Raw genomic sequence first — 25,342 nt, 5'->3', positions numbered from 1 at the left:
TCATGCTTGCTATCAAAGCCAAAAATTGAAGTTGAATCTTGGTCCAGTGGTACTTTTTTATATTTGTAATTGGATGTTGTTTGTACCATACTTAGGACCTCCGTGTTTAGATCTCGTATAAATACTCTAGGAACTCAAATGTAATTATGTAATAAATGGAGGGGTAAATATGTAATAAGTGAGGAGCCATTACTCTATAAAAGGACCCCTCACTCTCCTCATTAAGGGAGGCCAATTCTTAGGCCTTAGATCCCCTAAGCCTCTCATATTCAGAGGCTGTCTCTCTCTCCCTCACCATCCTCTTCAACATCTCAGAGAAATACAGTATGGACGTAGCCCAAACATTGGGGTGAACCACGATACATCTTGTGTTATTTACTTTCTTGAAGATTCACGATCAGATTTACGTTGTTCCAAGACCTCCGGTTTTGTGCATTAAGAAAAGTAGTAAATTCAAATATCGTTAATAGTTAATAAATACCAAATTATTATAGCATATTAATTGTGTCTAATTTAAATTCTCACCATTTAATATAAATATATTGTTGCAAAGAAATGGTAAGTGTCGATTCCGACGTCTTCAGTTTTGAAGAAAATGCACTTGCAAAACAATCAACATCAAAAGCCTCATGCATCCACGATAAGGAGGGTTTGGCTAATGAATCTCCTATGCCTAAGTTAGTCTCTGAAAAGAGTGAGTGTTTAGAGTTTTCCGTGTATAGAAAAGGCATACCATTTTTTGTGGAAAAATGAGGTATTTATAGGAGATGTGGCTTGCCATTTAGGGTTAATTTGGTGAGAATATTCTCAAGATATTGTGTAAATAATATTTTAGAATTAAAGGTATCCCATAATAAATGTGATTATGATTACTTACTTGATATGGTTTGTCTTCAATTGAAAATGTATTAACGATAGGATTATTCATAAATCATATCATTAAATACCTTTGACTTTTTCCACGTGCAGTGGAGCATTGAGTAGTTGTCATTTGCTACCTGAAAGTGCTAGGATGCTAAGTTGTGCTCGGGATGCCGTGCTCATTCAATAGGAACAATCATGTCTTTCTTGGCTAAAAGTCCATGTATCGCCTCCAGATTTTTGGGATGGGATTATTTTTTGCACCAGAGTAAGGAGACTTTCTTAAAAGTGGAATTATCTATGAACTCTATGTCACCTAATTTTTTACACATTTTTTATTATATCGGCCCCAAAAATATAAGGTAGCAAAAAGTTTATGGAGAGTCCTATTTTGAGAGTCTCAGCATATATGGCACTTACAACAATAGCGAAATTCAATCATGTTTATACATTATAGTGCAAATTCGATCCCTACTGATTTTTCTGTCACAACAGTTACTCTACCAAAAAGATGTAAATATATTGCTATACTAAAAAAAACAAACAATAAACTCAAAGTTGTCAACCAGTCAACCAAACCTCATCCAAAAAAAAGAAAGAAGAGAATATGGATAAAAAAAAAAAAGAAGATAATATTAAAATAATGAAAAGGATGTTCACACATCAATAACATTGGAATAGTGGTGGGCCCAAAAGTTAGTCCACCAACTCCCTTCACCGACCGCACGAGAAATTTTTCTTTCTTATATTATCGTACATAAATAGTAAATCACATGTTATTATATAAGTAGTAAAAAAATTATTATTTTTTATTAATTTTCTAACACAAGAATTTTACTACTTGTATAAAAGCAGGTGTTATACCCGGACATATTAAAAATTTTCTCCAACTGCACCACCCACGTATATCAAAAAGGTTATATTGTAACTGAAATATAGGTGGTGCACGTGTGCGCAATTTCCCCTCTCTCTAAAAATCCGCTTCCATTTCTTCCTTAGAGCAAGTCCACCCATGGACATTGCTCGGGGGACAGGGGAGAGGAAAGGGCCCGAGGCCCTGTGAACTTGCTCCTGCCTTGAAGAAGCCCGAGTGGAGGTGAGGCCTGAGCTCCAAGCCTATGAAGCCAGGCTGACGCCAGCCCTGGCGTCTGACCCTTTTTTTTTTTTTTTTTTCTGTCAGACGCATGCACCCAACTTGCGTGTGGGGGCGCGTCGCCCGACCATTTTTCAGAAAAGTCAGCCTACTTTTCCGACAGAAAAGTTACCGTTGGGAAGCCACGTGGCTTCCCACGGTCCGTTCGATCTCAACGGCTCTTTAATTTGGAACATTGGATCTCAACGGTAAAATAAATAAATAAAATCTTATTTAATATCAACCGTTCGATCTGAGGTCAACGGTCGATATTAATATGCTTTATAAATAAAAGAAAAATAGTTTTAAAATTAAGAAAAGTTACCGTTGTAACACGTGGCACTATCTGGAATGTTGGAATTCAATTTTTTAAAATCCAACGGCAGAGATTAATTATTTGAATAAAAAAAATTTAAAAATTGTAAAAAAATCTGATAGAATATCTGAATTTTTTTTTAAATGTTTCTACTTTTCTATAAATACCTTCTCATTATCATCTACTTTACACCACAATTTCATATTTTCTCAACTACTTTAAATCACATTCTTATCTTTCTCTCAAAGTTTCAATCCAATCTTTTTCAACAAAATGACTACTGATGCAGGTACGAATTGGACGCTTCTTGAAGATGTTGCATTGTGTACTAGTTGGGTTGAAGTTACTCATAGTTCTCGTATGCGTAATGAGATGCAGTTGCGAGAAATGTGGAGTCTTATTCATACCAATTATCTTGAAAAAATGGGTGGGAGTAGAACCAAAGAATCGATGTCTAGTCGTTGGAAATTACTTAGCCAATCGTTTAGTATTTGGAGAGACGCCTTGGCACAAGCTAGTAGTAATCTTCGAAGTGGGGAAAATTACACGGATCAAGTAACAATATATTATTTATTTGTTTGTACTATACCCAAATTTACATTGTAATTATTTGTTTGTATTATTTATTTGTTACATACTTTAATTATAATTATTTGTTTGTATTATTTATTTGTTACATACTTTGATTATAATTTTTTGTTTGTATTATTTATTTGTTTCCTACTTTAATTATAATTATTTGTTTGTATTATTTATTTGTTACCTACTTTAATTATAATTATTTGTTTGTATTATTTATTTGTTACATACTTTGATTATAATTTTTTGTTTGTATTATTTATTTGTTTCCTACTTTAATTATAATTATTTGTTTGTATTATTTATTTGTTACCTACTTTAATTATAATTATTTGTTTGTATTATTTATTTGTTACCTACTTTAATTATAATTATTTGTTTGTATTATTTATTTGTTACACACTTTGATTATAATTTTTTGTTTGTATTATTTATTTGTTACCTACTTTAATTATATTTTTTTTGTTTGTATTATTTATTTGTTACCTACTTTGATTATAATTATTTTTTCTCCCCCATTGTGTAGCTAATTCAAGCACAAACTTGGTATGGTGCCAAAACCAAAAGCAAAAATAAATCATTCAACCGGTGGGAATGTTGGATTATTGTCAAAGATTGTCCTAAATTCAGAGTTGTGTCTGTCGGTCCAAAAGTTGTCATGAACAGCACCCTGCTATACTCTACACCTGATAATGGCTTGCATGAAGATGATGCAGAAGAAGTACCCGAAACGCCCATCCCTGAACAAGCGTCGGGTTCGACCCGTTATCCAATTAGGCCTCAAGGTAAGAAGGCTTCAAAGAGAAAAGGAAGTGCTTCCAAGCATGATTATGCAAAGTACATGGAAGAACTTACTCGCCATAGTGAATTGTTTTGGCGCGGGAAATGGCGAAATTTGAGGCTGATAAAGCTAGAGAGGAGGCAAAAGCTGCAGCTGTTGAGGGAGAATTTCAAGCTAATCAGAGAGAAAGAAAGCTACTTAGACAAGAAAGGGAACTGGTTAGAGAAGAAAGAATGGCTCGACGAGATCGTGAGATTATGAACACGCCTTTAGAAGGGAAGTTTCCAAATTCTAAATATTTTTGGAAGTCGGAGAAAGAGGATGTGGTGCGTAGGAGGCGTGCAAGAGAAGCGAGAGCAAGAGGAGATGGTCCTAGCATGACAAGAGAAGATCATCCTAGCACCACAAATTGGTTAAGTGATGATGATTAGAGTAATTTTTGTAATCGGAGCCCATAGTTTTCCAATCACCTTGGGTTGTAATTTATAATTTATTGAATTGAGTATTTTATGTTGTTTTGAATTTATTGAATTTAGTACTTTATTTAAAGTGAGAATAAATTTATTTAATATGGTAACATATTTATACTATAAGAGAATCTTTATTCAAATGACATAAACACACCAAATAATAAAAACCTCACTAAAATGAACTAAAATAAAACACACCAAATAAAATTACATAAACAAACCAAATAATAAAAACCTCACTAAAATGAACTAAAATAAAACGCACCAAATAAAATTACATAAACACACCAAATAATAAAAACCTCACTAAATGAACTAAAATAAAACACAACAAATAAAATTACATAAACATACCAAATAATAAAAAACACACTAAATGAACTTAATTATCTTCAGCTTGTTTCAATGCCCACTGGTGCTCTATCAAGTCATTTTGCCGGGCATTGTGCATGTTTGGCCTTTGAAATGTAGTATATCGTTGAATGACCCTTTCATTGTAATGTCTGTCCCTTTCTAATGGCTCATGTTGCACAGGCTCATCGGTGGCATCATGAGCACAATATATACGTGTTCTTGAATTGTTCATCGTGTCTGCCTCATATTCATCAATGGCTTCATAATCGTACTCATCTTCCACAATCATGTTGTGAAGAATGATGCACGTCATCATGATGGATCGAAGAGACTCTACATCAAACAATTTGGCAGCACTCCTGACGATCGCCCAGCGAGTTTGGAGGATACCAAAACAACGCTCCACATCCTTCCTGCACCTCTCTTAACATCTTGCAAAGTGTTTTTCCTTTGCACTTCGCAGACGTGGCACTGTTTTGACAAATGTTGACCACCTTGGGTAAATGTCGTCAGCTAGGTAGTATGGCCCGTCGTACATACGTCCATTGACCTCATACGTGACTTTTGGTGCCTTTCCTTGCAGGACATCGTTGAACACTGGGGATTAGGCAAGGACGTTGAGGTCATTTTGGGCTCCCGGAACCCCCAAAAAGGCGTGCTAAATCCATGTATCAAAAGATGCCACTGCTTCCAAAATGATACTTTTTGCTCATTTTCTGTCTCCATAAGTGCCTTGCCATGCACTTGGACAATTTTCCACGTCCAATGCATACAATCAATGCTCCCAATCATCCCAGGAAAACCTTGCATCTCAGCCTTCTTCAAAAGCCTTTCCAAGTCCATGTGAGTAGGTTTCCGGAAGTACTCTGCGGTGTAGATAGATTCGATTGCTCCGCAAAACCTCATCAGGGACTCAAGAATGGTTGATTTCCTTATCATCGCTATCTCATCCACTTGGTCTGCTACTCCATACGCAAGCATCCGCAGCGCAGCAGTAATTTTTTGCTCGGGAAGGAGACCCATAGCACCATAAGCATCATTCTCTTGCACAAAGTAAGAATCATGGTTGCAAACAGCAATCATGATTTTGTTGAACAAATGTCGTTCCATTCTAAAACGACGTCTGAAGTACGTATCAAGAAATACACTATTATGGACAAAATAATCATCCAACAACTCATCACCTCGTTGTTGCCTGCTTCAATCAAGGTTTCTGGAACGGGTGGGCCTGCATATATGAGCCACAGCTTGGATGACTTGACGAGAATATGAGTCTCTGGTCATTCTTGCTTCATCATCTCTCATTCTCCGCTCTTCATCCTCTTCTTTCTCATTTTGGGCTATATAGAGATTGAACATTCCTTCAGATTGGTTAAACAATTCTTCCTCTTCTTGATCGATTTCCCACATCATGCTTAAAGAAGAAGACATTGTAAGTAGAAACTATGAATAATGATACAGATTTTGATTTGGTGAAGAATGAAGCAGAAACTATGAATAATGATAGAGATATTGAGAAAATTGGTGTGAGATTTAAAAGGATGGATGATGGATTATATGGAGGATTCTGAAATGATTAGGTTGTAGATAGTGTCACGTGGCATGCTGTCATTCGTTAAAAATCTGATCGAAATCTATCCTAAAAGATTCTAAAAAGATAACGACACGTGGCGCGACGACATTGGATAAAAATCTTATCGAAATCCATCACCAATAATTATCTTTTCGGATAATGACACGGGGCGCAATGAGAACGATTTAAAATCCGATCGAAATATATCCTCAAAGATTCTGAAAAGATAACGACACGTGGCACGATGACATTGGATAAAAATCTTATCGAAATCTATAACCAATAATAGTCGTTTTTTGTAAATGACACGTGGCGCAACAAGAACGATTTAAAATATCTTATCCGAAATTACAAAAAAAATTATTTAGTATTATTTTGTAAAAAAAAAATTAATAAATATTTTATTGCCTATTGCCAGGGCTATTCAAGTGCAAGGGTGGAGACGCAAAAGGTAGTTATTATTCATTATGGCAGTTACTGTTCACAGGGTGGATTGAATAGTAGATTGCCTGGGGGGAGGGCTCCAAGGGTGGAGTTACTCTTAGCGTCAAAAATTCCAAAACCAGAAAAGTATAACGAAATGTCGACCGAGACGCCACCAAATTTCTGGGGCGACATGCCGGAGGAGGAATACTACACCTCCTAAAGGGTGTGCAACACCAAATCCTTCTTCCAAATGCCCAACAGCCAGATCTCCACCCAGTCCTCCCTGCCCTTGGATCAAAAACTGAAAGCCACCGTCTTCATGACCCACGACTATGGATCCGACACCGGCTGGCTCTTCCAGAAAATCTGCATCAACTACACCACCTGGGGCTACGCCGTCTTCGTCGTAGACCTCATCGGCCACGGCCGGTCCGACGGCATCAGCTGCTACCTCGACGACATGGAAAAAGTCGCCGCTACTTCCTTCTCCTACTTCCTTCACGTCCGCCAGTCCGAACCCTACCTCTGCCTCCCTGCCTTCCTGTTCGGCGAGTCCCTGGATGGCTTAGCCACCATGCTCATGTACATCCAATCCCCTCCCGACATGTGGACGGGCTTAATCTTCTCCTCCCCGCTCTTCGTCAAATCGGAAAACATGAAGCCCAGCAAAGTCCACCTCTTTGGAATCGCCAGCACGTGGGTGATGCGAAAATTACTTAACACACAAATTAAACCCTCTTGTATCAATTGTAGTAAAGAATGTAAGTAGGGATCGTTCTGGACCGGGGATTATAAGGGCTTGCTAATAACCTCTAAACTGACTTAAAAACATATAAACAAAGTTAAAAACACTAAACTAGACTCAAAGAATTCAAAACAAACTCAAATAACTCAAAACTAGTTTAAAAGACTCAAAACAGCTTAAAACAATGAATTAGACTCTAAACTGACTCTAGGGATGGTTTTGGACGAAATTAGGTTCTAACTTGACTCAAGACACTTAAAAACACAAATCAACACAGATTTTGACTAATAAAACACTTTAAAGTAAATGGGGATTTGATTTTGACGAATTTGAAAACAAGACAAACAGATTGTAAGCTAAAAACAGATTTTGGACGAATTTGGGTAAACTATGGATGATGGGCTAGCTAGAGGGTTCTTCTCCACACATGACACACTTGCACATAAACCAATTTTCAGTTGTTCTTTCGATGAATCATGAAACTCAACACCCCAGGTTAATTAAGTCCGTTTAAATTAACCTTCAAGCTCTCCTTAAGTTATTGAATTGGATGGGGAAACGCATACAACAATTCAAGCATTCTTCAAAAGTCCTTTACGTGAACAACACAATAAAGATACAATCAAAGATCATTAAGCATTATGAAAACTATAAGTATTGACGAGGCATTCGTTACTATGATGATCATGAAACTCTTGCCAAGAATTCATTTAACGCGATCGTTTATAAGCGACATCTACTACTTGTGAATATAAGTTTGTAACTATTAGGTGAAACTCGCTTATACTCTAGCATCATATTCATGCATGCAAACTAAGTGTGCACTCTTAATAAACATACACGAATAAGTTAACAATCAAGCAGCTAAACAAATTGAATTCACAACTTATGAAATCACAACTGAAGGTAATCAATTCATATTGCAAGTATGTTCATGGCTTTGAATTTCCCCCTAGCTAAGGGGGGGTTTAGTTACTCATAATTGCAACAAAATCAGAAAATAACAAAGTAGATATTGAAAGCAAGAACGAAGTACACCTAAAACGCTCCAAAGTTTCAAGCTTGAAACGCCAAGGACCTTCGTTTTCACCACCTTGTTGTAGCACAAGTATCTAAGGATGTGTATGGATTTATGGAAAGGTTATGAATATATTTAGGTTGGATGGATGCCACGGCAAGGGGAAGGGAATGTATGGATTTATGTTTGATTTTTGGTTGGATGAGTGTCACGGCAAAGGAATGGAATTTTATATGTTTGTGGGATGTGGGTATATATGGATGAATGTAAGGTGCTCACGGCCAGGGAATTGGATTTTGATTATGGTGAAGGGTGGATGTATTTATAGGCTAGGGGGAAGAGTGTATGGAGTTGTAATGAGTGGATGTAATGGGTGTAGTGGGTGGATGAGTAGGTGTAGGTCGCGGCTAGGGAATGGAATAATAGCTGAATGTGTTTGTGAATGTGGGAATGTGGCTGCCCATGCCATGCCTTTCCTTTGCCCATGCGTGTGTGTTTCCTTTGCCCATGTGTGTGTGTTTCCTCTTACATTTGCATGTGCACACACATGCTCTTCACTATTTCAACCCAAAATCAACACATTTGCACACACACATGCTGATTTTCAGCCTCTTAATCTTCAAAAACGTCCATCCTCATGTCTCCATGCTTGCACTATCCAATCTTGGCTAAAAAATGCTCCAAAATGCACCAAAATGCACTTTCTTGCCAACTTTGTTATTAGAATCTACAAACACACGAAAATAGCTTTAAAATGCATAATTGACTAAGAATTAACAACATAAATGCACAAGAACAAGCTAACTAAGCCCCATAAATATGCTCCTATCAAATTCCCCCATACTTAGCTTTTGCTAGTCCTCGAGCAAAACAAAACAAACGAAACAAACAACATAAAACCTAGACCTTCCAACATTTGCCTCAGGGATTTTTAATAAAACATGACATGCCAAAGATCATCACTTACATAGATTTAAGCAATCCTTACCCTCGAGCATACTTAATCATAATCACCATCCACTAGTTCACATTTTATCAATTAAAACAACATTTTGAATGTAGTAACATGCCTTAGAGAATTCTCTCAATTCCTTACTAGATACTCTCTATTTTTACACACATTTTCTGACTACACACCCTACACTAGTTATATGTGAGAAGATTGATGTAAACATGAAAGACTAGTACTCACATATGTTACAACAAAGAAAGCAATTTCTGGAGTTAATAAGCATGTTTAAATATGATCTCATGAATGGTATGCTACTACTTAGATGCGAGAACCAGTGACACCATATGCTCATACCAATTTCGAACTCCACAAATTGAAACGCACAACACTTAAGATTGAAGTCAATGGTTGTAACAGGGTATGGGGGTAATGGCTAATAAAGAAAGGATAGGGGTAACAAATGTTCTTAAAGCAATAGTAAGCAAAGCAATGAAATCGACACTTGGAATTCACTTTAGAACGCAGAATCAACTTTTAAATACAAAGGGAAGATTCATGCAACACTTAGGGCCGAATTCAATGTTTTTGGACCCTTTCTTCAACAAACAACACTTTAAAGCTCTTTTTCACAACTTTTCTTCTTTTCATTTTATTTTCCACGAATTTTTCTTTTTCTTTCCAACCCGTGCCTTATTAAGGACTTTGGCACACACACACAACAAGAATCACTTCCCCCACACTTGTTTTCTGCAATACATTAATAAAAAAGAATTCATTTTGAGTCATGCTTTACTAGGATTCAAGAACAAAGGTATGGATGGTCCTAATCTAGGCTAGGTGAGGACAATGTGGGTTAACAAAGAACATAGGCTACACAAGGCTCAACGGGGTTAAATTTAAACATATAATGACGAGGATACATGGCAATTTGGCTTTGGTGGTGGTCACTACACAACTTCATCTTGAATATGTGTTATGCAAATCAATAGTATGCTTTGAATGAAATGGGCATGAGTTCTAGCATTTGGAACTAAATGATGAAACGCCTTCTAAGTAGTAACCAAGCAAAGAATAATGAGATCATGCAACGACTTTAGAAAACAAGAATGCACAGATTATTAACTCTCCAAATAAACGTTTTAGGCTCAAGTCTCACAAGGTTGTAGCGTTAATTTGAGTTCCTTCTTTCAAGCATGTTACAAAACTGATTTTTCTTTTATGATTGCATGTGAATTCATAAATTTAAACCACAACCAAGCATACACCAAAGAGTAAATCAAATTTTCATCCATGTTTATAACTCTCTTTAACAGTCATGTAATTAAAAACCAAATCCTCATTATTGTGTTGGAAGGTACCCTAAGACAAAAACAAACACATAAAAACAACTCTTTTTGGGTTTTTTCAAAACAATTTTTCAAATTTTTATGAGATTTTCGAATTTTTATTTCAAAACACACTAAAGCACTCCAAAACAGCTTAAAAACACTTAAAACAGCAAGGAACAACACTAGAAGTAATGGGTGATAAACTCCTACGAATTTCATGCAAAACAATGATTACCCCCCACACTTAAATTAAACATTGTCCTCAATGTTTCAAGCATAAACTCACACAAAAACAAGCAAACAAACAAACAACGAATAAACATGACAAGTATAGCAAAGTAAAAACCAGACAGAGTAGGGTTTAAGAACGCAAATCTGGTTTTGGAGATAGATGATCTTGTTGTCTTTCCACAGCTTTGATCTCGAACTGGTTCGGAATTCTGAGCGAGAGTTCCTTGGTTTCAAATCAGACTCCTTCTGCTGTGTTGATTTGATTGTGCAGTCGGCATTCTTCTCTGCTTGTTTCTTCTGCATGGCAGGCAGGCACGAGATAGAGGTGATGGTCTGTTTCTTTTTTCAATCTTTCCAAGTGCCCACCACTTGCTTTCTTTCTCCTTGTCCCTAGCTGAGGATGAATTAGCACATTGTTTCCACATGCTTCGAGGTATCATTTTCACTTCCCTTATCTGTTCCCCAGGCATATGTGGTAGACGAAGAGGAAGCATAAAATGTTGAAGATGAGTACTCGAGAGCAGGGCTAGGTACGCAATCAAGAAGGGGTTTCATGCAATCGGTTCCAGATCGAAAGATTGATACCAAGTGCTGGCTGATTGCTCTCTTTCTTCTTGTCCCGCAGATGAAAACAACGACAAGGAGAAGGACATGGAGAAAGCATGATATGAGATACTTTTGCTTTCAACCTTTATGATATGAAATACTTTTGCTCTGGATGAGTTGTTTGCAGAGGTACCCTAAGGAATAAGGAACACTGAGTGACTCGAGAGGCTTCGTTAGGAAGGCATTCTCGGAGATAAAGGAAGGTTATGTATGTATGCCTTGCTATGGAGGGTGAAGGTCGACATTTATAGGAAATAATAACCGGTACTATTCTTTCACTTTTGTCGGCAACCATTGGATGATTGAACAGTAAACTTCACGTGCTTTCTACTTTACCAGAAATTTTCGATAGATTGCCCATAATTTCCGCAAGGCTGAGTGTGCATGTGACAGATGCTGACACGTCTGGATAAAGCTGATGCCTCTTCGATATCTGGAATCGGCGCTTTGACAAACTGCCCGTGATTTTCGCAAAGCTGAGTGTGTATGTGATAGGCGCTAACACGTTTGGAAAAGCAGATGCCTCTCCGATTTCTGAGCTTGCCTCTTCGAGTTCTGAGCTCGCCTCTTCAAGTTTTGAGCTCCGTCGAGTGTAGAGGTTGCATGTGACAGGTGCGGACAAATCTGGAAAATAAGATTGGCCCGTGGTTTCTGAGCAGGCCTAGCTTTTGGGAAAGCTAGCGCTTCTTCAATTTTTGAATTGGCCTCTTCGATCTCTGAAATCCCGTCGAGTGATATAATCTTGACTTGTCCGACCTCTTCTTTCTTTAACACCTTTGAAAATGTATGGCCCTTCCGATCGTCGTTTTAACTTGAATCTTGGTGAAGAGGCATCCATGTCTTCTCCATACAACATATGGCGGCCATCCTTCATATCCCCTACTGGTCCTCTTACCATTGGGGATTTGGTGATGAAGAATGATATGACCGCTGTGGTGGTGGTCCAGAACCTTGTCACTCCCAAAGATAACAGACTACTTTCCAAACGATCTGATGAGTTGGCTATCAAAGATTCTCTGGCTCTCAATGTGCAGTGTGCAGGTTCTGTGTCCAATATGGCCCAATGCCTATTTGCTCGAACCCGTCAAGTTGAATCATTGGCGGCTGAAGTGATGAGTCTCAAACAGGAGACTAGAGGGCTCAAGCATGAGAATAAACAGTTGCACAAGCTCGCACACAAACATGAAGAGGAAAATTGACCAGATGCAAGAATCTGATGGTCAGATTTTACTTGATCATCAGAGGTTTGTGGGTTTGTTCCAACAACATTTGCCTTTGTCTTATGGGGCTGTACCGTGTAATGAAGCTCCAAATGATCAACCTCTGATGCCTCCTCTTTCTGGGGCTCCGCCGACTGCTGAGACTTCTCCTAAGCAGCCTTTGTGAAGGCTTCCTCTTGTATTTTCTGCTTAATGTTCTTTTTTTCTTTTCATGAAAATGAATGTAAAAATACTTTGCATATCTGTCAATGTTTCAAAAATAAACTCACACCCAAAAATAATTAAACAACAAAAATAAAAATGACACTCATGGCAAAATAAAAATGCATAAAAGTGAAGGTTTTTAGAAACGCAAAACTGATTGTGAAGCGATTCAAAAATCTTCCTTATTTGAATACATGGGTTACCTCCCAAGAAGCGCTTGCTTTAACATCTTCCAGCCGGACGATACCTCCATTTAAGCTTAAACATAGCCCACGACATGGAGGGGTACATTCTCCCCGACATGCTCCTCAAAGGCTTCATAATAGGGCTTCAAACGATGCCCATTCACGTTGAATTCTTGTTGCGTCTTCAAACTTTGTATTTGGACTGCACCATGAGGAAAAACATTAGTAATAACAAAAGGACCAATCCATTTGGAACACAACTTACCCAGAAACAAACGAAGACTGGAATTGAAGAGTAACACTTTCTGCCCTATAGAGAACGTCTTGCTACGAATCATCTTGTCACGGAATGCCTTCGTCTTCTCCTTGTAAATACGAGCATTCTCATAAGCTTCATTCCTAATTTCCTCAACCTCATTCAATTGAAGCTTTCTATGAAGACCGGCGGCATCAATGTCCATATTGAAAGTTTTGACGGCCCAATGTGCATGATGCTCTAACTCAACAGGAAGATGACATGGTTTCCCATAGATAAACTGAAATGGTGACATCCCAATTGGTGTTTTGTAGGCAGTACGATACGCCCACAATGCATCATCTAAGCGTAAGCTCCAATCCTTCCTTGTTGGCCCAACAGTCTTCTCTAGAATCTGTTTGATCTCTCGATTCGAAACCTCAGCTTGGCCATTTGTTTGAGGATGGTAAGGTGTAAAAACCTTATGGTTGAGATTGTACTTCCTCAACAACGCCTCAATGGTCCGATTGCAAAAGTGAGACCCTCCATCACTGATGATTACTCGTGGCATGCCAAACCTTGCAAATATGTTAGTTCTAATGAAATCTGCAACCACTTTAGAATCATTAGTCCGGGTGGCTTTTGCTTCCACCCACTTTCACACATAATCAACTGCAAGCAAAATATATATGAAACCATTTGAGGAAGGAAAGGGACTCATAAAATCAATACCCCAAACGTCAAAAATTTCAACATTGAGGATGAAAATCTGCGGCATTTGATCCTTGCACTTCTATTTCCTGTTCTTTGGCATTTGTCACATGTTAAGCAAAAAGTTCTAACATCCTTAAAGATACTAGGCTAATAGAACCCACATTGTAACACCTTAAGTGTTGTTCTTTGTGTGCCAAAGTGACCACCACATGCATATGTATGACAAAAGCTTAAAATGGAATGAAACTCAGAATCATGCACACATTGACGGACAATCTGATCAGGGCAATATTTCCACAAATATGGATCATCCCATACATAAAATCGTGCCTCATTTCTAAGCTTATCACGTTGGTGTCTAGTGAGAGTGCTTGGAATTTGTTTAGACACCAAAAAGTTAACCAAATCAGCATACCAAGGTTCACTTACCTTAATGGACATCAATTGTTCCTCAGGAAACGTTTCAGCAATGGGTAAGGACTCCTCATTATGCATCATACGGCTTAGGTGGTCAGCCACCACGTTTTCACTTCCCTTTTTATCTCGAATCTCAATGTCGAACTTTTGGAGAAGCAATATCCATCGAATTAGCCTTGGCTTGGCCTCCTTCTTGCTGAGCAAATATTTTAAAGCTGCATGATCAGTGAAAACAATTACTTTAGTACTAATTAAATATGATCAAAATTTATCTAAAGCAAAGACAACGGCAAGAAGTTCCTTTTTCGTTGTGGAATAGTTTAATTGGGCATCATTCAACGTCCGTGAAGCATAGTAGATAACATATGGCCTCTTATCCTTCCTTTGTCCTAAAACAGCCCCTAAAGCATAATCAGATGCGTCACACATAAGCTCAAAAGGAAGGCTCCAATCCGATGGAACAATAATAAGAGCCGTGGTCAGCAACTCCTTGAGTTGTTTGAAGGATGTCGTGCACTCCTTATTGAAGTCAAACGCCACATCTTTTTGAAGGAGACGGCAAAGAGGTTGGGAAACCTTTGAGAAATCTTTTATAAATCTTCGATAGAAACCTGCATGTCCAAGAAAAGAACGAACCTCTCTAACCGAAGTAGGAGAGGGTAAGTGACGTACAAGATCGATCTTTGATTTATCAACCTCCATTCCTTTTTCAGAGATGATATGTCCTAAAACTATGCCTTGTTTAACCATGAAATGACATTTTTCCCAATTGAGAACAAGGTTAGTTTCAACACATCGTTTTAAGATCAAACTGAGATTATGCAAACAACCATCAAATGAATCACCAAAAACGCTAAAATCATCTATAAAAACTTCAATAATTTTCTCAACATAATCAGAAAATATGCTCATCATGCATCTTTGAAATGTGGCAGGTGCATTACATAAACCAAATGGCATGCGATGATAAGCAAATGTACCAAAGGGGCATGTGAAAGTGGTTTTTTCTTGGTCCTCGGGTGTTATGACAATTTGATTATAACCAGAATAACCATCAAGAAAACAATAGAAAGCATAACCCGCTAACCTCTCAAACATTTGATCAATGAACGGCAAAGGGAAGTGGTCATTCCTAGTGGTGGCGTTTAGCTTCTTGTAATTGATACACACCCTCCAACCTGCTTGGATTCGAGTAGGCACAAGCTCATTTTCGGCATTTATCACCACAGCTACTCAGGATTTCTTTGGGATACATTGAACGGGCAAAACCCAACGACTATCGGAAATAAGATAGATCATTCCACAATCTAAAAGCTTAATTATTTCCTTCTTCACAACTTCCATCATCGGAGGGTTGCGTCGGTGTTGAGCCTCTCGAGATGTTTTAGACCCCTCCTCCAAAAGTATGCGATGCATGCAAGTGGTGGGACTGATTCCTTTTATGTCGGCCAATGTTCACCCAATTGATGTTTTGTACTCCCTTAGCACCCTTACCAACCTGTCCTCCTCTTATGCCGTGAGTGTGCTTGAGATGATGATGGGCAATGTCTCATCATCGCCCAAGAAAATGTACTTTAAATGGCTTGGCAATGGCTTAAGTTCAAGGGTAGATGGCTGCACAACTGAAGAAAGTAACTTATTAGCCAAAACTGAAATGGAAATTGGGTCCAAAAACTTCCCATATTGTAGTGGCAATGATTCGAGGGCAGCCACCATCTCCATCACGTCTTCATTAGAGGGTATGGCAAGGGAAAAATCATTCATGACGTGGGGGTGCATGGTCACTGCTTCATTGTTCTGAATGTCCATTCCTCGTGCAATGACCAATTCAAGTGCATCGTCATTCAATTGTTCAAAATGGTCCTGCGCCAAAGAAGCAAATACATCAATACAAAAACATGAGTGATCCTCACTAGGATACTTGATAAAATAAAAAAGATTGAAATTGATAAGTTCCCCATCAAATTTCATCGTCAAAGTTCCATTAAACACATCAATCTTAGTACGGTCAGTTTTCATGAATGGCCGTCCAAGTAGGATGGGTAATGTAGGGGAGTGGTCCGACTCGTCCATTTCAAGCACGTAGAAATCCGCCGGAAAGATTAAGTGATTGACCTGCACTAAAACATCTTCCAAAACTCCCTTTGGATAAGCATTAGATCTATCGGCCAATTGTATAATCACACCATCCTTTTTCAATTTGCCTAAGTGCATAAATGCATAGATTGAATAAGGCATGACATTTATAGATGCACCTAAGTCTAACATGGCAGATTCAAAACGAGTATTCCCAATTACACAAGGAATGGTAAAACTCCTCGGATCCTTGCATTTAGTGGGCAGTTTACGCTGTAAAACAGCTGAGACATTTTCACTTACCTTGACAACCTCCTTGCTCGAAATTCTCTTCCTAGTTGTGCAAAGTTCTTTCAAAAACTTGGCATACCTTGGAACTTGCTTAATTGCATCCAAAAATGGTATATTGACTTGAACTTTTCTAAACGTTTCCAAAATATCCTTTTCAGCCTCCTCTTTCTTTGATTACATAAGCCTATGAGGAAATGGTACATTTGGAGGAACAGCGTTAGAATTAATCAAAATTGGAACTTCCTTACCTTTGTTGGCCGAATTGGATGGTTTAAGAGCTTTTGGGGCCTGCGGCAAAGATGTTTCCACCCTTGCCGTGGGGGTGCTTTGCTCCTCCTCTTCAATTATCAACTCTTCAACCTCGTTGGAATGTGAATTGGACGGTTGGGGATCAAATCCAACTTGTTTTCCACTTCACAAACTCATGGCTTTTGCATATTCGAATCCTCTCTTCGGGTTGACAACGGTCAAACTAGGCAACTTACCTTGCTCTCTGAATTGTCCTACAAACTCCGCAATTTGCCCAATTTGCTTTTCCATTTGGTCCACCCTTTTGTCTTGGTTTTGCATTGCTTTGGCTTGATTTTCTTGCCCCTAAGACAAATTGGTGAGTAACTTAAGAAGTGTGTCATTATCTAAAGATGTACCTGAGGTGTTTTGGGTAGGTTGTTGTGGGGCTTGTGTTGGTGCGTATTGCTTGGTATAGAAGCTCGGAGGTTGCTGCCTAAAGCCTCCTTGTTGTTGGGGTTGTTGGGGCTCCCTCCACTTGAAATTTGGATGGTTTCTCCAACCTGAATTGTACGTATTAGAATATGGATTGTTCCTTGGCTGGTTGTGGCCTTGAAATTCAATTTCTTTGGCGCTTTCCCATCCACCATTTTCAATCAATTGAGCGCACTTTTCAGAGGCATGTCCTTGGATAGAACACACACCACATACACTTGGTTCTTTCATCCTCATTCCTTCGGCCATCTGAGACACAATGGAAGTAAGACTAGCTAACTGCGATTGAATGTCGGATGTGGAACTTACCTCATTCACTTGCTGCCGTGGGGTGTCCCTTTGACCAACGCCTTCATATTATTGAGCATTTAATGCTTGGTTAGCAATTAAGGTCTTGGCAGCCATGGGTGTTTTGTCTATCAAAGCTCCTCCCGCTGAGGCGTCTAACATTTGGCGTTCAATTGGTAGAAGCCTTTCGTAGAAATATTGAAGAAGAAGCCCCTCTTTCATCTGGTGCTATGGACATGAAGCAATAAGGGTTTTAAAACGCTCATAGTAAGTGGGAAAGGATTCACCTTGGTTTTGTTGAATGCCACTAATCCTTTTACATAGTAGAATGACTCGAGAAGTTGGAAAAAACTTCTCCAAAAATGCCTGTTTCATACTCTCTCATGATGTGATAGTTCCGGGGGCTAGCTCATACAACCAATCTTTAGCCTTTTCTAAGAGAGAAAAGGGAAAAGCCTTCATTTTCAGAATGCTCCCATCAACATTCACAGGGGTCATGCTTGAACAAACAACCTCGAAATCCTTCAAGTGTTTATTAGGATCTTCCATGGACATCCCGTGGAACTTAGGAATGTGATGCAACAAACTTGATTTCAATTCGAACTCGTCTGTCTTCCCTAGGGAAACCATGGGGTATTGGATGCATAGGGGAGCGGCATTGTCCAATCCCGAAACGGAAAGCTCCTTGATTGTTCGATTGTCTGCTGCCATGTTGGGATCTTCCTCTTTTTCTTCAAGTGCATGTTCTTCAAACTCAGGTTCAGGAATAGGTGCGTTACGATCTTGCTGATTCCTATTCCTTCTCAAAGTCCTCTCAAAATCATCGTCAAAGTCCAAGATATGCTCACGAATCGGATGAGAACTCCGAGTCATAAACTAGTACCTAAAACAAGAAAACAAACAAGGTCAATAACTAACATAAAAACACACAAAAATAAACAAAAAATAAATAACAAGGGATTAGCAATGTTGCTAATCCCCGGTAACGATGCCAAAAATTTGATGCGAAAATTACTTAACACACAAATTAAACCCTCTTGTATCAATTGTAGTAAAGAATGTAAGTAGGGATCGTTCTGGACCGGGGATTATAAGGGCTTGCTAATAACCTCTAAACTGACTTAAAAACATATAAACAAAGTTAAAAACACTAAACTAACTCAAAGAATTCAAAAAAAAAACTCAAAGAACTCAAAAATAGTTTAAAAGACTCAAAACAGCTTTAAAACAATGAATTAGACTCTAAACTGACTCTAGGGATGGTTTTGGACGAAATTAGGTTCTAACTTGACTCAAGACACTTAAAAACACAAATCAACACATATTTTGACGAATAAAACACTTTAAAGTAAAGGGGGACTTGATTTTGACGAATTTGAAAACAAGACAAACAGATTGTAAGCTAAAAACAGATTTTGGACGAATTTGGGTAAACTATGGATGGTGGGCTAGCTAGAGGGTTCTTCTCCACACATGACACACTTGCACATAAACCAATTTTCAGTTGTTCTTTCGATGAATCATGAAACTCAACACCCCAGGTTAATTAAGTCCGCTTAAATTAACCTTCAAGCTCTCCTTAAGTTATTGAATTGGATGGGAAAGCGCATACAATAATTCAAGCATTCTTCAAAAATCCTTTACGTGAACAGCACAATAAAGATGCAATCAAAGATCATTAAGCATTATGAAAACTATAAGTATTGACGAAGCATTCGTTACTATGATGAGCATGAAACTCTTGCCTAGAATTCATTTAACGCGATCGTTTATAAGCGACCTCCACTACTTGTGAATATAAGTTTGTAACTATTAGGTGAAACTCCCTTATACTCTAGCATCATATTCATGCATGCAAACTAATTGTGCACTCTTAATAAACATACACGAATAAGTTAACAATCAAGCAGCTAAACAAATTGAATTCACAACTTATGAAATCACAACTGAAGGTAATCAATTCATATTGCAAGTATGTTCATGGCTTTGAATTTCCCCCTAGCTAAGGGGGGTTTAGTTACTCATAATTGCAACAAAATCAGAAAATAACAAAGTAGATATTGAAAGCAAGAACGAAGTACACCTAGTTTCAAGCTTGAAACGCCAAGGACCTTCGTTTTCACCACCTTGTTGCAGCACAAGTATCTAAGGATGTGTATGGATTTATGGAAAGGTTATGAATATATTTAGGTTAGATGGATGCCACGGCAAGGGGAAGGGAATGTATGGATTTGTGTTTGATTTTTGGTTGGATGAGTGCCACGGCAAGGGAATGGAATTTTATGTGTTTGTGGGATGTGGGAATATATGGATGAATGTAAGGTGCTCATGGCTAGGGAATTGGATTTTGGTAAGGGTGGATGTATTTATAGGCTAGGGAGAGGAGTGTATGGAGTTGTAATGAGTGGATGTAATGGGTGTAGTGGGTGGATGAGTAGTTGTGGGTCACGGCTAGGGAATGGAATAATGGCTGAATGTGTTTGTGAATGTGGGAATGTGGCTGCCCATGTCGTGCCTTTCCTTTGCCCATGTGTGTATATTTCCTTTGCCCATGTGTGTGTGTTTCCTCTTACATTTGCATACACATGTTCTTCATCATTTCAGCCACCAATCCACCCATTTTCTGCCCATGCCAACCTATCCATGTGTGTGTGTTTCCTTTTGCCCATGTGTGCGTGTTTCCTTTTACATTTGCACACACATGTTCTTCATCATTTCAGCCACCAATCCACACCTTTTCTGCCCATGCCAAGCTGTCCATGTACTCATCATTTCCACTCCTTCATTCTTTATTTTCTGCTGCCCATGTGTGTGTGTTTCCTCTTACATTTGCACACACATGTTCTTTATCATTTCAGCCACCAATCCACCCATCTTCTGCCCATGCCAAGCTGTCCATGTGTGTGTGTTTCCTTTTGCCCATGTGCCGTGCAGTTTGCATGTGTGTGTATGCATGTTGTCTTTGCATGTGCACACACATGCTCTTCACCATTTCAGCCCAAAATCAACACATTTACATACACACATGCTGATTTCCAGCCTTCTAATCTTCAAAAACATCCATCCTCATGTCTCCATCCTTGCACTATCCAATATTGGCTCAAAAATGCTCCAAAATGCACTTTCTTGCCAACTTTATTATTAGGACCTACAAACACACGAAAATAGTTTTAAAATGCATAATTGACTAAGAATTAACAACATAAATGCACAAGAACAAGCTAACTAAGCCGCATAAATATGCTCCTATCAGTGGGCGGCGATGCCGAACAACAACATGGTAGGGAAGGCGATCAAGGACCCTGCGAAGCTGAAGATCATAGCGTTGAATCCGAGGAGGTACACGGGCCCACCGAGGGTGGGGATAGTGAGGAAGACCACTAGGATGTGCAAGTACGTGCAGGACAATTTCTCGCGAGTGACGGCGTCGTTTTTGACAGTGCACGGGACGACGGACGATGTGACGTGTCCGACGTCGTTGCAGCTGCTGTACGAGAAGGGATCGAGTCCAAACAAGACTTTGAAGATGTACGATGGATGTACCATTCGTTGATACAAGGGGAGGCGGACGAGAACGCTGAGATTGTATTGAGGGATATGCGAGAGTGGATTGACGAAAGAGTTGGGAGGTATGGTGGGCCCAATATTTGAATCAAAAGAACAATATCTTTCTTATCCTAAAATACACCTTATATATTGACACGATACGTATTTAGAGAAATGCTAAGAGGCTTTCTTAAAAGTGAGATTTTCTGTCACTGTATGTTTTTGGATAATAGTATAATATTAATACGAAAATATGAGGTGACAAAAAGTTGATGACCATTTTGAGTCTCCTTAGCATTTCAAATGTACTTTAATTATCAATTAAATAGCTAACTGATTTGATGGGAGATAACGAGTTTCAAACTCTTCAACAACAATATGTCATATGTACATTAATGGTCATTCCAACAAGACTGATTTTCGGGTATGTACAAGTACAACGACTTGATTCGTAGTCAAAAGACTTATCGAATATGAATACTATCGCACACACTAGCGATTTATTCTATTTTGTTGGCTATGCCTTTGGAAATTCAATGTAAGAATTTTTTGGAACATCCCATCAAATTGTAATGTATGAACTAAGTCATGAATAATTCATGTATTAATACTTGTAATTAACAGGCTTCTGACAAAAAATAAAATACACTCGAGGGAGAGAAGACAATCAAATTGAGATAATGTGTAAAAATAATCATATTGTGAAATTTCCTCACCCGACGCACATACGACAGCTTAATCAGAAATCAAAAACGCAATTTCTTTCAGTCTTGTTTAATAGCATTACCTAGCTGCGGCACGCAAGCGAGTGATTTACATATGCAGCCTATGTCAATGACCAAGAGATTCACTTTATTTGGCACCTTCGATGGGATTCTTATGTAAGAATTAAATCATGAACAATTAACGTGTTATTAGTTAACCTAAAAGATAAAATAAACTCGAGGGGATGAAAACAATCAATCTGGCCATAAAAACAGAGGTATTTTGAAATACCTCATTTCGTTGAAAGGTTATATGGAAATTGGAATCATGGATGCAGTTTGCAACGGACACCAACCTTCGAACCCGAAACCCAGACGAATAAGGCTTGCCACTTATTCACTAGGTCAGGAAGAAGGCTGGTACTTCTATGTGTACATGAAATGAATTTAACAACCTTTTAATCATTTGGGTTCAAAATGTTCTCTCTGGTCTCTACAAAATAAGACACAGTACATGCACTATTTCAGCAAGAATAGTAATTTAATTTAAGATCACTCTGGGTGTTACGGGATGGGATGGGGCAGTTTATAGCACAGGAGGGTATTGGGTCTGCTCTTCAAGTCGAATTCGAGGCTATCGTGGAGAAACTTCAGTTGGCAGGGAGGTTGCAAATTAGACGGGTTATCGTGGAGAGTGACTCTGCGCTTGCTATTGTTACCATCAATAACTACTTCTCGGATTTGTCCGGGTTTGGTTTACTAGTAGAGGATGTCAGGTTTGTGGCGGAGTTAGTTTCCCCGTGTACATGTGCCAAGATCTTGTAATGGGTTACCCATAGATTAGCTAAGTTTGCTATTTCCATTGGTAATGAATTTGTATGATTAGAGAATCCTCCTAATCTCATTCAGGATCTCCTCAGCCAAAATATTATGTAGTGCGTTGCTTATCAATAAAATATCGTTGCTTATCATTGTACACAAATTTTTCGGCCTACTGTAGGATTTTAATTACTGGTACTAGACTCAATTTTTCGACCCAATGTGGAAAGCCTACGCAGATATGAATATTATTTGACAAGAATGAAGGTAGGTACATTTATGTGTAAAAGAAATGTATTTGACAAGACATTTCTTTCAATCATTTGATTTCGGTTCGGAGTAGGATTGTCTTCCCTCTTTTTTCCCCTCTCATTCCCTCTTCTCTTATTTGAGTGATTACGAATCACGATTAAATCACGTCAACATCTTATATTAATTTTTTATAGTAACATAAAACAATCAATCTAGCATAAAACAGAGGTATTTTGAAATACCTCAATTCATCGACAGGGTTTAGATATGGGTGCATGTTCGCTTCCACGTTCACCATCCGAAAGGACACCAACCTTCGAACCCGAAACCCAGAGGAGTAATGCTTGGCATTCATCCACTAGGCTGGGACGGAGGCCGGTACATTGATGTGTAAAAGAAAATGGATTTAAGGGATTTTCATTTGGGTTCAAATATCCTCTCTACAAAATAAAGATACAGTACTTGGAGGAGTTCAGCAAGAATAGTAATTTAATTTAGGGTTAATTTCAGTTTACTACCTTAAAGTTTATTGGTTTTCAATATTTGGTGCATGAAGTTTTTTTCATCCTAGAGTGGTACATAAAGTTATAATTTTATGACATTTTCATACATCCGTTAAGGTTGCTGTTAAATTTGTCGTTAACTGATGACATGACATCCACGTGGACAATGACTGGGCACTACGTGGATATAAAAAAATAATAAAATTAAAATAATAAAATAATAAAAACTAAAAAAAATTAAAAATACTTTTAGGCGTCTTCTTTCTCACCCCTTCCAACCCCCCTCCTTTCTCTCCTCTACACCCCCCTTCCCGCTCCCTCTTCAACTCCACCCACTTCATTTCTCTCTCTCTCTCTCTCCCTCCCACATCTCTCTCTTTCCCTCCCACATCTCTCTCCATCAATGGCCTCCTTCAAGTTCACATCTCTCCTAAACCCTATCAGGCTCTGGATCTCCTTATGGATCCCCGTCTTCGCCCGTTTCTTCGGCACAGCGGCACCGCCTGGACCACCTCCTGCTCTGCTGCTCACAGCCGCACACAATTCATGCTCCTCCCCCTCGCCACCGCTGCTCTGCTGCTGCTCTTGTTCGTTTTGGTTTTGGTGGTAAGGTGGCACTCTCCCATTAACCGCCGCCACCTCCATCATCATCTCTGTCTCCGTTTCTTAGACTAGTCCTCCTCCCTTTTATAAGTCAACGGTGCGGGGCTTCTACGAGAGGTACATGTTAGATTGCAACTGGCTGGGGTTTGAGGGTGTAAGGGAGTGGATTGGCATGTGGGTGTAATAAAGATACAGTACTTGGAGTAGTTCAGCAAGAATAGTAATTTAATTTAGGGTTAATTTCAATGTACTACCTTAAAGTTTATTGATTTTCAATATTTGGTACATGAAGTTTTTTTCATCCTAGAGTGGTACATAAAGTTATAATTTTATGACATTTTCTTACATCCGTTAAGGTTGCTGTTAAATTTACCGTTAATTGATGACATGTCATCCACGTGGACAATGACTGGGCACTACGTGGATATAAAATAATAATAAAATAATAAAAATTAAAAATACTTTTAGGCGTCTTCTTTCTCACCCATTCCGACCCTCCTCCCTTCTCTCCTCTGCACCCACCCTTCCCGCTCCCTCTTCAACTCCACCCACTTCATTTCTCTCTCTCTCTCTCCCTCCCACATCTCTCTCCATCAATGGCCTCCTCCAAGTCCACAACTCTCATAAACCCTATCAGGCTCTGGATCTCCTCCTGGACCCACGTCTTCGCCCGTTTCTTCGGCCCAGCGGCACCGCTTGGACCACCTCTTGCTCTGTTGCTCACAGCCACACACAATTCCTGCTCCTCCCCCTCGCCACCACTGCTCGACTGCTGCTCTCGTTCGTTTTTGTTTTAGTGGTGAGGTGGCGCTCTCCTATTCACCGCTGCCACCTCCATCATCATCTTTGTCTCTGTTTCTTGGTCTAGTCCTCCTCCCTTTTATAAGTCAACGATGCGAGGCTTTTACGAGAGGTACATGTTAGATTGCAACTAGCTGGGGTTTTAGGGTGTAGGGGAATGGATTGGCATGTGGGTGTAGCAGATAATAGAGAGCGGAGGAGGAAGACGGGACAAAGGACAAAAAAGAAAAAGAAATGGAGTGGGTGGAGTTGAAGAGGGAAGGGGAAGGGTGGGTGCAGAGGAGAAAATGGAGGGGGTCAAAAGGGGTGAGGGAGAAGACGCCCTAAAGTTTTTTTTTTTGAGGTATTCATCAATTCCCCCTGAACTTGTGACCATTGGTCAATTTCCC

General features: G+C 39.0%; 1 protein-coding gene across 1 annotated transcript; it reads left to right on the top strand.

Annotated features, from left to right (window-relative positions):
• Nucleotides 1–6,674: 6,674 nt before the first annotated feature.
• On the top strand, nucleotides 6,675–21,278 carry LOC126612595 (caffeoylshikimate esterase-like). The gene is made up of 2 exons (XM_050281056.1): nucleotides 6,675–7,192; nucleotides 20,979–21,278. Exons 1-2 carry the CDS (start codon nucleotides 6,743–6,745, stop codon nucleotides 21,276–21,278), a joined length of 750 nt encoding a protein of 249 aa, XP_050137013.1. The 5' UTR covers nucleotides 6,675–6,742.
• The last annotated feature ends 4,064 nt before the right edge of the window (nucleotides 21,279–25,342 follow it).

This window comes from Malus sylvestris, chromosome 17 (assembly GCF_916048215.2).
Source record: "Malus sylvestris chromosome 17, drMalSylv7.2, whole genome shotgun sequence".
NCBI lineage: Eukaryota > Viridiplantae > Streptophyta > Magnoliopsida > Rosales > Rosaceae > Malus > Malus sylvestris.
Note: the sequence above shows the minus strand (reverse complement) of the source record. Positions and strands in the feature narration are given on the sequence as shown.

Excerpts from the sequence above, each read along its gene's own strand:
- LOC126612595 (XM_050281056.1), top strand. The coding sequence starts at position 6,743 with ATGCCCAACAGCCAGATCTCCACCCAGTCCTCCCTGCCCTTGGATCAA. Across the intron at positions 7,193-20,978 it reads TTGGAATCGCCAGCACGTGG|TGGGCGGCGATGCCGAACAA; the intron begins GTGATGCGAAAA and ends TGCTCCTATCAG.